The 15637-nt window shown below is 48.8% G+C and overlaps 1 protein-coding gene across 1 annotated transcript; it reads left to right on the top strand.

Annotated features, from left to right (window-relative positions):
* Positions 1–10353: 10353 nt before the first annotated feature.
* Positions 10354–14925, top strand: LOC139366056 (protein Wnt-8a-like). The gene is made up of 7 exons (XM_071103142.1): positions 10354–10628; positions 12542–12675; positions 12840–12873; positions 13123–13258; positions 13470–13595; positions 13831–13973; positions 14350–14925. Exons 1-7 carry the CDS (start codon positions 10608–10610, stop codon positions 14923–14925), a joined length of 1170 nt encoding a protein of 389 aa, XP_070959243.1. The 5' UTR covers positions 10354–10607.
* The last annotated feature ends 712 nt before the right edge of the window (positions 14926–15637 follow it).

Raw genomic sequence — 15637 nt, 5'->3', positions numbered from 1 at the left:
CTGGGATGGGGCTGAGGTAGGGATGGGATGGGGCTGAGGTAGGGTTGGGATGGGGCTGAGGTAGGGCTGGGATGGGGCTGAGGTAGGGATGGGATGGGGCTGAGGTAGGGATGGGATGGGGCTGAGGTAGGGATGGGATGGGGCTGAGGTAGGGCTGGGATGGGGCTGAGGTAGGGCTGGGATGGGGCTGAGGTAGGGCTGGGATGGGGCTGAGGTAGGGATGGGATGGGGCTGAGGTAGGGCTGGGATGGGGCTGAGGTAGGGATGGGATGGGGCTGAGGTAGGGCTGGGATGGGGCTGAGGTAGTGATGGGATGGGGCTGAGGTAGGGCTGGGATGGGGCTGAGGTAGGGATGGGATGGGGCTGAGGTAGGGATGGTATGGGGCTGAGGTAGGGCTGGGATGGGCTGAGGTAGGGATGGGATGGGGCTGAGGTAGGGCTGGGATGGAGCTGAGGTAGGGCTGGGATGGGGCTGAGGTAGGGATGGGATGGGGCTGAAGTAGGGATGGGATGGGCCTGAACTAGGGCTGGGATGGGGCTGAGGTAGGGATGGGATGGGGCTGAGGTAGGGTTGGGATGGGGCTGAGGTAGGGCTGGGATGGGGCTGAGGTAGGGCTGGGATGGGGCTGAGGTAGGGTTGGGATGGGGCTGAGGTAGGGATGGGATGGGGCTGAACTAGGGCTGGGATGGGGCTGAGGTAGGGATGGGATGGGGCTGAGGTAGGGCTGGGATGGGGCTGAGGTAGGGCTGGGATGGGGCTGAGGTAGGGCTGGGATGGGGCTGAGGTAGGGATGGGATGGGGCTGAGGTAGGGCTGGGATGGGGCTGAGGTAGGGATGGGATGGGGCTGAGGTAGGGCTGGGATGGGGCTGAGGTAGTGATGGGATGGGGCTGAGGTAGGGCTGGGATGGGGCTGAGGTAGGGATGGGATGGGGCTGAGGTAGGGATGGTATGGGGCTGAGGTAGGGCTGGGATGGGCTGAGGTAGGGATGGGATGGGGCTGAGGTAGGGCTGGGATGGGGCTGAGGTAGGGCTGGGATGGGGCTGAGGTAGGGATGGGATGGGGCTGAAGTAGGGATGGGATGGGCCTGAACTAGGGCTGGGATGGGGCTGAGGTAGGGATGGGATGGGGCTGAGGTAGGGCTGGGATGGGGCTGAGGTAGGGCTGGGATGGGGCTGAGGTAGGGTTGGGATGGGGCTGAGGTAGGGATGGGATGGGGCTGAACTAGGGCTGGGATGGGGCTGAGGTAGGGATGGGATGGGGCTGAGGTAGGGTTGGGATGGGGCTGAGGTAGTGCTGGGATGGGGCTGAGGTAGGGATGGGATGGGGCTGAACTAGGGCTGGGATGGGGCTGAGGTAGGGATGGGATGGGGGCTGAGGTAGGGCTGGGATGGGGGCTGAGGTAGTGATGGGATGGGGCTGAGGTAGGGATGGGATGGGCCTGAACTAGGGCTGGGATGGGGCTGAGGTAGGGATGGGATGGGGCTGAGGTAGGGATGGGATGGGGCTGAGGTAGGGCTGGGATGGGGCTGAGGTAGGGCTGGGATGGGGCTGAGGTAGGGTTGGGATGGGCCTGAACTAGGGCTGGGATGGGGCTGAGGTAGTGCTGGGATGGGGCTGAGGTAGGGATGGGATGGGGCTGAGGTAGGGATGGGATGGGGCTGAGGTAGTGCTGGGATGGGGCTGAGGTAGGGATGGGATGGGGCTGAGGTAGGGATGGGATGAGGCTGAGGTAGGGCTGGGATGGGGCTGAGGTAGGGCTGGGATGGGGCTGAACTAGGGCTGGGATGGGGCTGAGGTAGTGCTGGGATGGGGCTGAGGTGGGGATGGGATGAGGCTGAGGTAGGGCTGGGATGGGGCTGAGGTAGGGCTGGGATGGGGCTGAGGTAGGGATGGGATGGGGCTGAGGTAGTGCTGGGATGGGGCTGAGGTAGGGCTGGGATGGGGCTGAGGTAGGGATGGGATGGGGCTGAACTAGGGCTGGGATGGGGCTGAGGTAGGGATGGGATGGGGCTGAGGTAGTGCTGGGATGGGGCTGAGGTAGGGCTGGGATGGGGCTGAACTACGGCTGGGATGGGGCTGAGGTAGGGCTGGGATGGGGCTGAGGTAGTGCTGGGATGGGGCTGAGGTAGGGCTGGGATGGGGCTGAACTAGGGCTGGGACGGGGCTGAGGTAGTGATGGGATGAGGCTGAGGTAGGGATGGGATGGGGCTGAACTAGGGCTGGGACGGGGCTGAGGTAGTGCTGGGATGGGGCTGAACTAGGGCTGGGATGGGGCTGAGGTAGGGATGGGATGGGGCTGAGGTAGGGATGGGATGGGGCTGAGGTAGTGATGGGATGAGGCTGAGGTAGGGATGGGATGGGGCTGAACTAGGGCTGGGATGGGGCTGAGGTAGGGATGGGATGGGGCTGAGGTAGGGATGGGATGGGGCTGAGGTAGTGATGGGATGAGGCTGAGGTAGTGCTGGGATGGGGCTGAGGTAGTGCTGGGATGGGGCTGAGGTAGGGTTGGGATGGGGCTGAGGTAGGGCTGGGATGGGGCTGAGGTAGGGATGGGATGGGGCTGAGGTAGGGATGGGATGGGGCTGAGGTAGTGATGGGATGAGGCTGAGGTAGTGCTGGGATGGGGCTGAGGTAGGGATGGGATGGGGCTGAGGTAGGGTTGGGATGGGGCTGAGGTAGGGCTGGGATGGGGCTGAGGTAGTGCTGGGATGGGGCTGAGGTAGGGTTGGGATGGGGCTGAGGTAGGGATGGGATGGGGCTGAGGTAGGGATGGGATGAGGCTGAGGTAGGGTTGTGATGGCGCTGAGGTAGGGCTGGGATGGGGGCTGAGGTAGGGCTGGGATGGGCCTGAACTAGGGCTTTGATGGGGCTGAGGTAGGGCTGGGCTATGAAAGGGGCAATGCTAGCCAGGAGTGCATTTTAATATTGTGGAACAGTGCTGAGACTCAGGAAGAGACAAGAAGGCAAGGATGCAGAGATTAGAAGGTGAATAGGAAGAGAGAGAAAGAGAGAGAAAGAGAGAGAGAGGGAGAGCGAGAGAGAGAGAGCGAGAGAGAGAGAGAGAGAGAGAGAGAGAGAGAGAGAAAGAAAGAAAGAAAGAAAGAAAGAAAGAAAGAAAGAAAGAAAGAAAGAAAGAGCAGGGTAGGCAGAATGGCTGGTGTCATGTTGGAGGAAAAATGGATGGTGTCACGTTGGAGGCAGAATGGCTGGTGTCATGTTGGGGGCAGAATGGATGGTGTCATGTTGGAGGCAGAATGGCTGGTGTCATGTTGGAGGCAGAATGGCTGGTGTCATGTTGGAGGCAGAATGGATGGTGTCATTTTGGAGGCAGAATGGCTGGTGTCATGTTGGAGGCAGAATGGATGGTGCCATGTTGGAGGCAGAATGGCTGGTGTCATGTTGGAGGCAGAATGGCTGGTGTCATGGTGGAGGCAGAATGGCTGGTGTCATGGTGGAGGCAGAATGGATGGTGTCATGTTGGAAGCAGAATGGATGGTGTCATGTTGGACGCAGAATGGATGGTGTCATGGTGGAGGCAGAATGGCTGGTGTCATGGTGGAGGCAGAATGGATGGTGTCATGTTGGAGGCAGAATGGATGGTGTCATGTTGGACGCAGAATGGATGGTGTCATGGTGGAGGCAGAATGGATGGTGTCATCCTAGATGAGAGGAAAGGGGAGGTGTGTGGGTGCCAACGTTCCCAACGCAAGATTCTGCCTGTGTAGATTATTTGTCAGCTGGTCTTACAGGGACCAGCAAAGGTTAAATAACTGACACATGATGATTTCTCTCTGCCTCTCTCCCTCCCTGCTCCATCTCTCTCTCTCCCTGCTCCATCTCTCTCTCTCCCCCTGCTCCATGTCTCTCTCTCCCTCCCTGTCCCATCTCTCTCTATTCCTCCCTGCTCCATCTCTCCCTCCCTGCTCCATCTCCCTCTCTCCCTCCCTGCTCCATCTCTCTCTATCCCTCCTTGCTCCATCTCTCTGTCCCTCCCTGCTCCATCTCTCTCTCCCTCCCTGCTCCATCTCTCTATCCCTCCCTGCTCCATCTCTCTCTATCCCACCCTGCTCCATCTCTCTCTATCCCTCCCTGCTCCATCTCTCGCTCCCTCCCTGCTCCATCTCTCTCTCTCTCTCCCTGCTCCATCTCTCTCTCTCTCCCTGCTCCATCTCTCTCTATCCCTCCCTGCTCCATCTCTCTCTATCCCTCCCTGCTCCATCTCTCTCTATCCCACCCTGCTACATCTCTCTCTATCCCGCCCTGCTCCATCTCTCTCTCCCTCCCTGCTCCATCTCTCTCTCTCTCCCTGCTCCATCTCTCTCTCTCTCCCTGCTCCATCTCTCTCTATCCCTCCCTGCTCCATCTCTCTCTCTCCCTGCTCCATCTCTCTCTCTCTCCATGCTTCATCTCTCTCTCTCCCTCCCTGCTCCATCTCTCTCTATCCCTCCCTGCTCCATCTCTCCCTCCCTGCTCCATCTCCCTCTCTCCCTCAATGCTCCATCTCTCTATCCCTCCCTGCTCCATCTCTCTCTATCCCACCCTGCTCCATCTCTCTCTCCCTCCCTGCTCCATCTCTCTCTCCCTCCCTGCTATATCTCTCTCTCTCCCTGCCCCATCTCTCTCTCTCTCTCCCTGCTCCATCTCTCTCTATCCCTCCCTGCTCCATCTCTCTCTATCCCACCCTGCTCCATCTCTCTCTATCCCTCCCTGCTCCATCTCTCTCTCCCTCCCTGCTCCATCTCTCTCTCTCTCCCTGCTCCATCTCTCTCTATCCCTCCCTGCTCCATCTCTCTCTCCCTCCCTGCTCCATCTCTCTCTCTCTCCCTGCTCCATCTCTCTCTCTCTCCCTGCTCCATCTCTCTCTATCCCTCCCTGCTCCATCTCTCTCTCTCCCTGCTCCATCTCTCCCTCCCTGCTCCATCTCCCTCTCTCCCTCCCTGCTCCATCTCTCTCTCCCTGCTCCATCTCTCTCTATCCCACCCTGCTCCATCTCTCCCTCCCTGCTCCATCTCTCTCTATCCCTCCCTGCTCCATCTCTCTCTCCCTGCTCCATCTCTCTATCCCACCCTGCTCCATCTCCCTCTCTCCCTCCCTGCTCCATCTCTCTATCCCACCCTGCTCCATCTCTCCCTCCCTGCTCCATCTCTCTCTCCCTGCTCCATCTCTCTCTCCTTCACAGCCACTATGTCTGACAAACCTGACCTGACAGAGATCACCTGCTTTGACAAGACCAAACTGAAGAAGACTGAGACGATAGAAAAGAACCCCCTGCCAACCAAAGAGAGTGAGTGATCATGTGTTTTAAAGGGTGTCGTAGGGGAAGATTTGTCTCTGCAGTTCTCTCTCTCTCTCTCAATTCAATTGAAGGGGCTTTATTGGCATGGGAAACATAGGTTAACATTGCCAAAGTAGGTGAATTCGATAATGTACAAAAGTGAAATAAACAATAAAAATTAACAGTAAACTGTACACTCATAGAAGTTCCAAAAGAATAAAGACATTTCAAATGTCATATTATGTATATATACAGTCTTGTAACGATGTGCAAATAGTTAAAAGTACAAAAGGGAAAATAAATAAACATAAATATGGGTTGTATTTACAATGGTGTTTGTTCTTCACTGGTTGCCCTTTTCTTGCAACAGGTTACACATATTGCTGCTGTGATGGCACACTGTGGTATTTCACCCAGTAAATATGGCAGTTTATCAAAATCGGGTTTGTTTTCTAATTCTTTGTGGATCTCTCCCTCTCTCATAGGTGGTCAGTTCGACCGCTGTCAACCTTCCTTTAGGCCTGCAATATACAAACACTTGTCTACTACAAATCACTGAATCAGCAACATCACTCTCTCCCTTTAGGCCCAGGTCAAAGTAGTGCACTATATAGGGAACAGGGTACCATTTGGGACAGACACTGTATCGTCTCTGCAATGCAACCACACACCACCGGAGCCCAACTCACATTCAAATCTCCATACAGGTGTGTGCACTGACATGCATGTCTTCCTGTCTTCTGTTTCAGCCATTGAACAGGAAAGGAAAGGGGACGCAACGCCTTGATGTGACTTGGTGAAGAGGCCGTGAGGAGGAAAACAGGAGAGGAGGCAGAGATGCCACCAACAAAAGCACTTTGTTTGTCTCAGTATTCTACTTGAAGTTACTTTGTATTGTATAACAGGGTGCTGTAGGGCCCTGGGAGATGCAGTAGTGGAGGAGGGTACATGGGATGCATCCCTAATGTAACCCTATTCCTTATATAGTGCAATAATATTGACCTGGTCCACTATATAGAGAATATGGTGTAATTTGGGACACAGATTGATATCTTCACAGGGGTCTATCTATCATCAGGGGAATATAGTTGTAGCCTGGCTGCCAGTATTGGGCCAGAAACAACACCTAGCCCTTACTCCCTAGCCTCTACCCCTTTACTCCCTAGCCTCTACCCCTTTACTCCCTAGCCTCTACCCTTTTACTCCCTAGCCTCTACCCCTTTACTCCCTAGTCTCTACCCCTTACTCCCTAGCCTCTACCCCTTTACCCCTAGCCTCTACCCCTTACTCCCTAGCCTCTACCCCTTTACCCCCTAGCCTCTACCCCTTACTCCCTAGCCTCTACCCCTTTACTCCTTAGCCTTTACCCCTTTACTCCCTAGTCTCTACCTAGCCTCTACCCCTTTACTCCCTAGTCTCTACCTAGCCTCTACCCCTTTACTCCCTAGCCTTTACCCCTTTACTCCCTAGTCTCTACCCCTTTACTCCCTAGTCTCTACCCCTTTACTCCCTAGCCTCTACCTAGTCTCTACCCCTTTACTCCCTAGTCTCTACCTAGCCTCTACCCCTTTACTCCCTAGCCTCTACCTAGTCTCTACCCCTTTACTCCCTAGGCTCTACCTAGCCTCTACCCCCTTTACTCCCTAGTCTCTACCTAGCCTCTACCCCTTTACTCCCTAGCCTCTACCTAGCCTCTACCCCTTTACTCCCTAGCGTCTAACTAGCCTCTAACCCTTTACTCCCTAGCCTCTACCCCTTTACCCCCTAGCCTCTACCCCTTTACTCCCTAGCCTCTAACTAGCCTCTACCCCTTTACTCCCTAGCCTCTACCCCTTTACCCCCTAGCCTCTACCCCTTTACTCCCTAGCCTCTACCCCTTTACCCCCTAGCCTCTACCCCTTTACTCCCTAGCCTCTACCCCCTAGCCCTTACCCCCTAGCCTTTACCCACTTACTCCCTAGCCTCTACCCCCTAGCCCTTACCCCCTAGCCCTTACTCCCTAGCCCATACTCCCTAGCCCTTACCCCCTAGCCCTTACTCCCTAGCCCTTACCCCCTAGCCCTTACTCCCTAGCCCTTACTCCCTAGCCCATACTCCCTAGCCCTTACCCCCTAGCCCTTACTCCCTAGCCCTTACCCCCTAGCCCTTACTCCCTAGCCCTTACTCCCTAGCCCATACTCCCTAGCCCTTACCCCCTAGCCCTTACTCCCTAGCCCTTACCCCCTAGCTTTACTCTCTAGCCTCTACCCCCAAGCCCTTACCCCCTAGCATGTACCCCCTTACTCCCTAACCCTTACCCACTAGCCTCTACCCCCTAGCCCATACTCCCTAGCCCTTACCCCCTAGCCTCTACCCCCTAGCCCTTACCCCCTAGCCTCTACCCCCTAGCCCTTACCCCCTAGCCTCTACCAAATCAAGTCAGACATCCAGGCTGAGAGAGGTCGGGGAGAGGAGGAGGATTATGGAGGTGTTTTCATAATGCACTTGTTACTTTTCTTTATGAAATAAAGACAAAAGAGTGTAATACAAAACAACAGATTTGAGTCTGACTTTCTCTGATGATTTCTGATGTTTGAGAATAATATAGCAGTCTCAAAGGGGGTATGGACAGTCCCTACTGAGAATATATAGTGCATTAGACAAACACAGAACACATATACAAAATTAGGCTACCAATACAATAAATTAAATAATACATGATTCTTGAATGGATGGAATTATCATGGCTATAGTGGGTTTTTGCAGACAGCTTTGCCTGGGAGAGAAGTTAAATCAGCACATTCACAACTACAGTTTAGACATTTCTTGAATCATAATTAATACATTTACAAGCCTGATATCACTGTAGTATTGAAAACCAGGTCAAAATCTCAGTCCAACAATCAGAGCTACATTTATTGCCCGTATACTTCTTGGTATACACACACCTGTAAGGGAGACTGGTATCACTGATAACGAGTTCCTATGACTCTCATTCAGATCTTATTGTATTGTTTTAATGCAGGGCTGGTTCCAGGCATATATGATATAAGTGGTCGCTTAGGGCCCCCAGCAGCTAGGCGTCCCCTGATCAAGTGTTGTTTTAAAAAATGTAGGAACTCAGGGTCTCAATTTAGTATTGAGCGTTAGAATAGTAGAATACACCAGGTGCTTTTCAAAATGTGGTTGTGCATAGGGCTGTGCGTTATACCGTATTTTACGATATACCGGTATTGATGCACAGACCGGTTTGGGTTTTTACTTTACCTTCTATAACGGTATTTGAATGTTTGGGTTGTTAAAGTGATACGTGTAACGTCCATTTTTATAGTTTACTTCACTACTTCATTGATCTCTCTCGGCTCTCTCTCCTTGACACATTCCACACAGACCAAAGCCCCACCCCATCACTCAAGGAGCGTATTTGTTGTTGCTTGACCTTAAGACACTTGTATTCAGTCTGCATGGTCAATGCAGCACATGCAACGACATTGATGACAACGATGCCATTTTCACTTTGCTTCTTAATATAAATCCCACTAGTGTTCTACAACTACAATATTAGTTTGTGTTTCTTACATCTGCAAACAGCTAGTTTGTCTTTTCTTAGCAAGTTGGGCCTAAATCTTGATAGTCGTTAATGCTAATCGCTAGTTAGCTTACCAGCTAGCTAATAAGCATACTGAGTCAGAGAAAACATAATTAACTTTACAACCTGATAATGCCAGTGATGGTGTACACCTAAATCAGCATGTTGTTTGTGCAACAGTATTTTCTAAATCAAAGAGGAATACGCAAAGCATGAATATGTTAGCTACATGAAGTAGCTAAGAGAAAACATTCAATGTAGTCAAAGATTATAGGGTCCCCTAGGAAACACCTTGGTTCCTACCCTGTCACAATAATTTAAAAATACAAATGATCTGAAATGAGTGCAGGAAATGTAGAAATTGATGGAAATGCAGGAAATGATTTTAGGTTGAAGTTTAATTAAACAGTATAAACCAATCAGAAAGGAGAAAGACCCATTGAAATAATTTAGAATATATGTGTTGCTACCCTAGGGTCACACTACTCATAAAGCAAATGTAGAACTTTTATTAATCAAAAACATAAATATAGTGTATTATACTGTTATACCGTCCATTTTTTTAAATGCCGTGATATATTTTGGCCATGTCGCCCAGCCGTAGATGTGCATCATTAGTTGTTCTCTTGTTATGTCTGTCACTGATAGTCATTCAATTAGCCATGTCAATTAACAATTGTTAGTTGGCTAGACTAACTACCAATCTATCTAAACTTGTAGTAATCACAACCGAATACTGACCGTGCCCAGGGGCCCTGACCTCAAGGGGGCCCCCCATTGATTTTGTTAGTCATTCTCACTCAGATCATGTAAACATGGCATAAATCCTTAGGAAATGTGTAGACTGGCAGGAAATTAGGAAATTAGCTTAAACGGTCTTTCCCATGGAAAAATGTGTAGAATAGCAAGAAATGGACTTTAAAAGTGAAATGTTCATATCCACTGTCAAGAGGGAGGCCACTAAAATGTTTTAAGTGCACTACTTTTAACCAATGCCCTATGGGTGGCAGGTAGCCTAGCGGAATGTTGTGCCAGTAACCAAAAGGTTGCTGGTTTGAGTCCCTGAGCTGACTAGGTGAGTAATATGTTGATGTAACCTTGAGCAGTGCACTTAACCCTAATTGCTCCTATATGTCTGTTAATAAGATGTAGGTGTGGGGCCCCCCCAACCAAGCCGTGCTTAGGGCACCCAAAAGGCTTGGGCCACCCCAGGCTCATGTGTAATAGTTTGTGAGGTATGCTTTCTTTTGAACTATCTGCAGTGCTATCGCTGTTTTGGTGGAGGCACATGGGTCGCTGGCGTCGCCAGTCCTGGCACGTCTAGCCTCTCACCTCCAGCTCCCTTTATCAGTTTTATGACTCCGTTAATCACACCCTGCACCGTAAATATAGCCTAGCCTAGTCAATTTGAGGTGAATAACCGCTGCGTAAATCGCCAATCAGCACACCATGGACGCGCCTAATGAGTCTGAAACGTCAGTTAGAACAATTTAATTAAAACGCGTTTTACATGTTTATCTTAATCGTGATGCGGGTCGATGTCCAGTGCTTTGGACCAGTCCGTTGGATAATACACATCACTTAATCAACGTGTACTGGCTGTAGTGTATTGTATATTAATTAGCCCCAGAAATCCCCCATGTCCACTACTATTATTTTCTATTCCTGTTTGTATGCAATCAATGTAAAGCATGTATGTCTGTCTCTGAGAGTCATCCACACTGACCATCAGCAACACCTGAGTCCTGAGAGGAAGAGAACATGGAATACCTGTGCCGAAAGGTGAGCACGTTACTAGGCTATATTAGCGTACTTATTTGATATAATTTTAAATGATCAATATGTGATGTTTCTTTTGAGTTGTAGGGATGATTTATCAACTTGTAATGAATTTAAATAATAGCCTATTGATTCATTCACGATCAATATTGATTGGTTTATTTCGCAATGAGCTTCTGTTTTTGATGAAGTTTCGATGTTTATATAGCATCTATGTAAAATAACGCCCAGATTGATGGACTATTGTTTTACAGGTTGTTATGAACCCATAAAGCCAGTAGCGGCAAAGCCTATTTGTAAGACAGAAATGGGTTGAGATCAGCCATCAAAGATCATCGTTTAATCTCCTTTTATTTTCCTCGGCTAGGTGTGGGAAATGTAGCTTTCAGCTGCAGTGGAACAGTCAAGTGGCCGATATCTAATTAGTGCGGATTATCGTCACCTGCTCGCGCCTCTATTGTCCTACAAGGACTTGGTTATTGTCTGACCGTGGAGTGAGAAGTTGTTTTAGGGGATTTTGAGTGGCTTATAGAGGATTTAACATGCCCCAGCGATCTGATTGAAATGGAAACTATAAACTAGGCCAATGGTAATCAATAGGGATCACAAGCTAATCTTTCTCATATCAAATCAGATATGAATGTGAATTAGGCCTAACAGAAACTGACAGATGATAACGGGTGATTTGAAATAAGAATAATGTCAGTGAATATCAAGTTTACCCATCATTCAGAAGACACTTGTGCCAATTTGTTAACATATGTTTAAGCTATAGGATTTAAATTAATATGTTTTTGTTTCAACATTAGGCCTAGGCTATTTAAAATACAGGGTATTGTCAACAATATTGCATTTCTTACAGATCGCCTACATTGTTTCTCGTTTATTTATTTTCACATACCCATCCTCTCCTTAGATTCCAGACTATTTTCACACCGACTTCATTCCCATGGAATCGGCTATTATCTTATTATCGCGACGGTGCCAATGTCGCGGATGTGTGAGGCTTTATTTACATGACTCTTAGCGAACGGGGCTGAATGAATTTATGACTTTGTAGTCACCCAGCCCCCCAGATCGCAGTGTTAGTTCCCCAAGAACAGAGCTCCTACCAGGTCAGACAGACGGACAGGGCGGGAGACTCACTAGGGCATGAAGTCAGTATAGGGGACACACACACATTCAGTCTGATTATAAATACTATCTATTTTTTCTAAAGTAATATATTATGACATTTCATAAATTGGTATAGAGAATAAGCCTACCCTGAAGAGCCAAGTGTATACCTATAGGAACAATATACTCTATATAGGCCTGTTCTAGTGTACTTTGAATGGAATATAGGCTATGTTCTTACACACTACATCCGTGTATATCCAGGTAAAAGACAGCGACGTAAATGCATACATTTAAATGTTGAGCCAACAACCATATAGTGTTGTTTGGAATGTGTATCCATGCGAGTGCCCATTTCACATCCAGAAATGGCTGCACGTTTAGGCTACACGTCCTAATTGAATGTGTATTGTAGGCCTATAGATCCGAACCCAATTGAATACTAATCATGCTACCACCACTAATAATAAGCTCTGCAATTTAGCACTTGATACACTTATTCGTGGGAAAAGTATATAAAGAGTGACCTCTGGGAAATGGAAGGGATGGATGGTGGGGCTGATAAAACTGTGTCTGTGCGGAAGCTTTGAAGTGCTGTTATGCACCGACGTGTTTCCTATGTGTCTATAGAACACGGCATTCAATGACATGGTTGCCGCATTTTCACAGTGAAATGTTACCAACAGAACAAATCTGTCAATCAAACACAACGACACTATAAATGTCTTTACGATCCAGTCACAGAGCTCAGTTGCATCTAGCATACTCGTTCTCTCTCTTTCTCTGACCGCCCGCCTCAGTATTTAGGCTTGGGATACTCCACGGAAGCCGTTGTTTTGGACGCAGAAGACTCATTAGCTGCCATGGGACCGTGCAAGCTGCTGACATCACTGATCCTGTCCATGTGTTGTCATGTTCTGTACGCTACAGCATGGTAGGTTTTTAAAAAACCTGTTGTCTTTGGCATTTCAACAGTTCTGCCATGATCAGTTATATTGGCAGTGTGTGTGTGTGTGTGTGGGGGGGGGGGGGGGGGGTCAGTTTACACGATGGCACAATTACCATGTCTTGACTGGGTTTGCTTTCTGTTTACCATAGGTCGGTGAATAACTTCCTGATGACTGGACCAAAGGTAGCGGATCTTTATTTACTTTTTGGGCTCGTGCACTTAGACTGTTTGGTTAAAATAGCCCTTATGGTTTACGTTGCAAATGTTTTCGCTGTAATTTAACGGGAAATGTGTTTTCTAATAACAACAAATGAATAGCTCAAACACAGAGGCCAAGTTGGAAAACACATAACACATTAAATGTCTGGTTCAATCCTGATAAAGTACGAGAATCTGTGATTTACTCTGTCTCTGTATCCGTGTGCCCCTCAGGCCTATCTGACGTATGCCAGTAGCGTGCAGGTGGGCGCACAGAGCGGGATTCAGGAATGCAAACACCAGTTCTCTTGGGACAGGTGGAACTGCCCCGAGAGCGCGCTCCAACTATCAACTCATGGACTGCGCAGTGGTGAGAATATATTTACGATGCAGCATACTATAGGCTACCTAATCCCTCGAAATAAATGTTTTCCAATGGCAAATAGACTAGGCTTGTAGTGAGTATGTCAGAGGAAATTACGCATAGCAATTTACAAGCGTCTAATATTTACCGATGTCATCACATCATTACGGTATGTGTTAACCATAACATTGACAACCACGATCTCTTTAAATTCCAGCCACAAGAGAGACGTCTTTCGTCCACGCCATCAGTGCTGCGGGGGTGATGTACACTCTCACCAAGAACTGTAGTATGGGGGATTTTGATAACTGTGGATGTGATGACTCCAATATTGGGCAGATAGGTGAGTTTATATACCATTACCATCTGCCTTTATAACATTGAGTGTAGCAACCTATTTGAATTATGTGACCATTTATTATATGCTCAAATAACAGAATTGCGCACATTTACACCATTACGCACAGAACCGAAAATGGGCGCACAGAAGACAACACTGAAATTTGACAGAAATAAGAGCAGTAATATTTGGACATGGACATAATTGCATAGACTAACCCTGCATTGTCTCTCTCCAGGTGGTAGGGGTTGGATTTGGGGGGGCTGCAGTGATAACGTGAAATTTGGGGAGAAGATGTCCAAACAGTTTGTGGATGCGCTGGAGAACGGACACGACTCGCGCGCAGCTGTAAACCTGCACAACAATGAAGCCGGTAGACTTGTGAGTGACAGATCTCATACAGGCTATACCGCCGGTCTCATACTGGCTATAGGTCTCATACAGGCTATACTGCCGGTCTCATACAGTCTATACCTCCAGTCTCATACTGGCTATACTGCCGGTCTCATACAGGCTATACTGCCGTCTCATACAGGCTATACTGCCATTGGTAGGCCTATATGTGTATACTGTTCGTGTAAGTTGTTATGTACAGTTGCAGGCCAATGTCATCTGTTTGGACTGGATAACTATTTTGGTTATCATTTAGATTCGTTGTGGAGTTTTTCGTTATTTTTAGCCTATCAGATCGAACATAAACTTACAAATGAACTGTTGAGATATTATTGAATCCATAACTGACTGAAGCTCTCTCTAGGCGATCAAGGCGACCATGAAGCGAGCCTGTAAGTGCCACGGCGTCTCCGGGAGCTGTTCCGTTCAGACCTGCTGGATGCAGCTGTCTGACTTCAGAGACATCGGTAACTACCTCAAAGTCAAACACGACCAGGCGCAGAAACTGGAGATGGACAAGAGGCGGATGAGGTCGGGGAACAGCGCCGACAACAGGGGCGCCATCGCGGACGTGTTCAGCAGCATCGCCCGGACGGAGCTCATTTACCTGGAGGAATCTCCAGACTACTGTACCAAGAACAAGAGCCTGGGGCTCCAGGGAACCGAGGGGAGGGAGTGTCTGCAAGGGGAAAATAACCTCTCCCAGTGGGAGAAGAAGAGCTGCCGCCGGCTGTGCCATGAGTGCGGCCTGAGGGTCGAGGAGAGGCGGATTGAGATAGTCAGCAGCTGTAACTGCAAGTTTCACTGGTGCTGCACGGTCAAGTGCGAGCGGTGCACGCAGGTCGTGACCAAATACTACTGTGCGCGCAGGGAGAGAGTGCGCAGGCCTCAGAACAGCACAAGGAAAAGTGGGAGAAGGCCCCGCGTGCAGCGCAGTTGATTTGCGCCTGCACAGTCTGTGGTTATCTATACTTGAGGATAACTATGAAGGGGACAGTTTATTTTAATATTCGCTATTTAAAACATGTTTTATTACAGTTCATTTGATCCATGTTCATCTGTCTGGGATTGTATGTCTTGTATGTTGTTACCCAAACATTTTACACGTGATTTCTCCTGTAACTTGTTTATGATCAACATATTCTCATCCATCCCACATCGGGTGACAAACTATTTCCACTTTTGTCCCTTATTAAAAATGCACTTTATAGGCTAACATTTTGACAATCGAATAAGATATGTGATATGTTCTAAAATATATATATATATTCCTTTGATAAATGTCTATCATCACAATGTTATTTTGTTAATGCACCTTTAAGTTTACTTGTCACTTTGGGGGTGTACAGGGAGGAATATGGTTGTCTAAATGGGTTAGAGGCCTATGCGTACATTCGGTGTGTCCTCTTTTTATATCAATTATGACATTGTTTTAAGTGTCATTATCACGTTTTTATTTTTATACGGGGAATTGCATATTAAATATTTGAATCTTATTTCGAGTCCTGTTCTGAATGTACTTCCTTTGCCGACGAAGTTTGTCGCTTTCAATATTCTGAGTCGCAGTCTGTTTTTGTTTATTGATGGTGTTGAGGGCGAGTTCTCCACGGGAGGCTGGGATCATCTCATTAATCTGGCCGCTGGTGTCATCG

This window comes from Oncorhynchus clarkii, chromosome 14, assembly GCF_045791955.1.
Source record: "Oncorhynchus clarkii lewisi isolate Uvic-CL-2024 chromosome 14, UVic_Ocla_1.0, whole genome shotgun sequence".
Lineage (NCBI taxonomy): Eukaryota > Metazoa > Chordata > Actinopteri > Salmoniformes > Salmonidae > Oncorhynchus > Oncorhynchus clarkii.
This window is presented reverse-complemented; position numbering and strand designations above follow the sequence as displayed.

Coding starts and splice junctions, on each gene's coding strand:
- LOC139366056 (XM_071103142.1), top strand. CDS start 10,608: ATGGAATACCTGTGCCGAAAG. Junction 13,596..13,830: donor CTCCAATATTGGGCAGATAG/GTGAGTTTATAT, acceptor GTCTCTCTCCAG/GTGGTAGGGGTTGGATTTGG. Junction 13,974..14,349: donor ACAATGAAGCCGGTAGACTT/GTGAGTGACAGA, acceptor AGCTCTCTCTAG/GCGATCAAGGCGACCATGAA.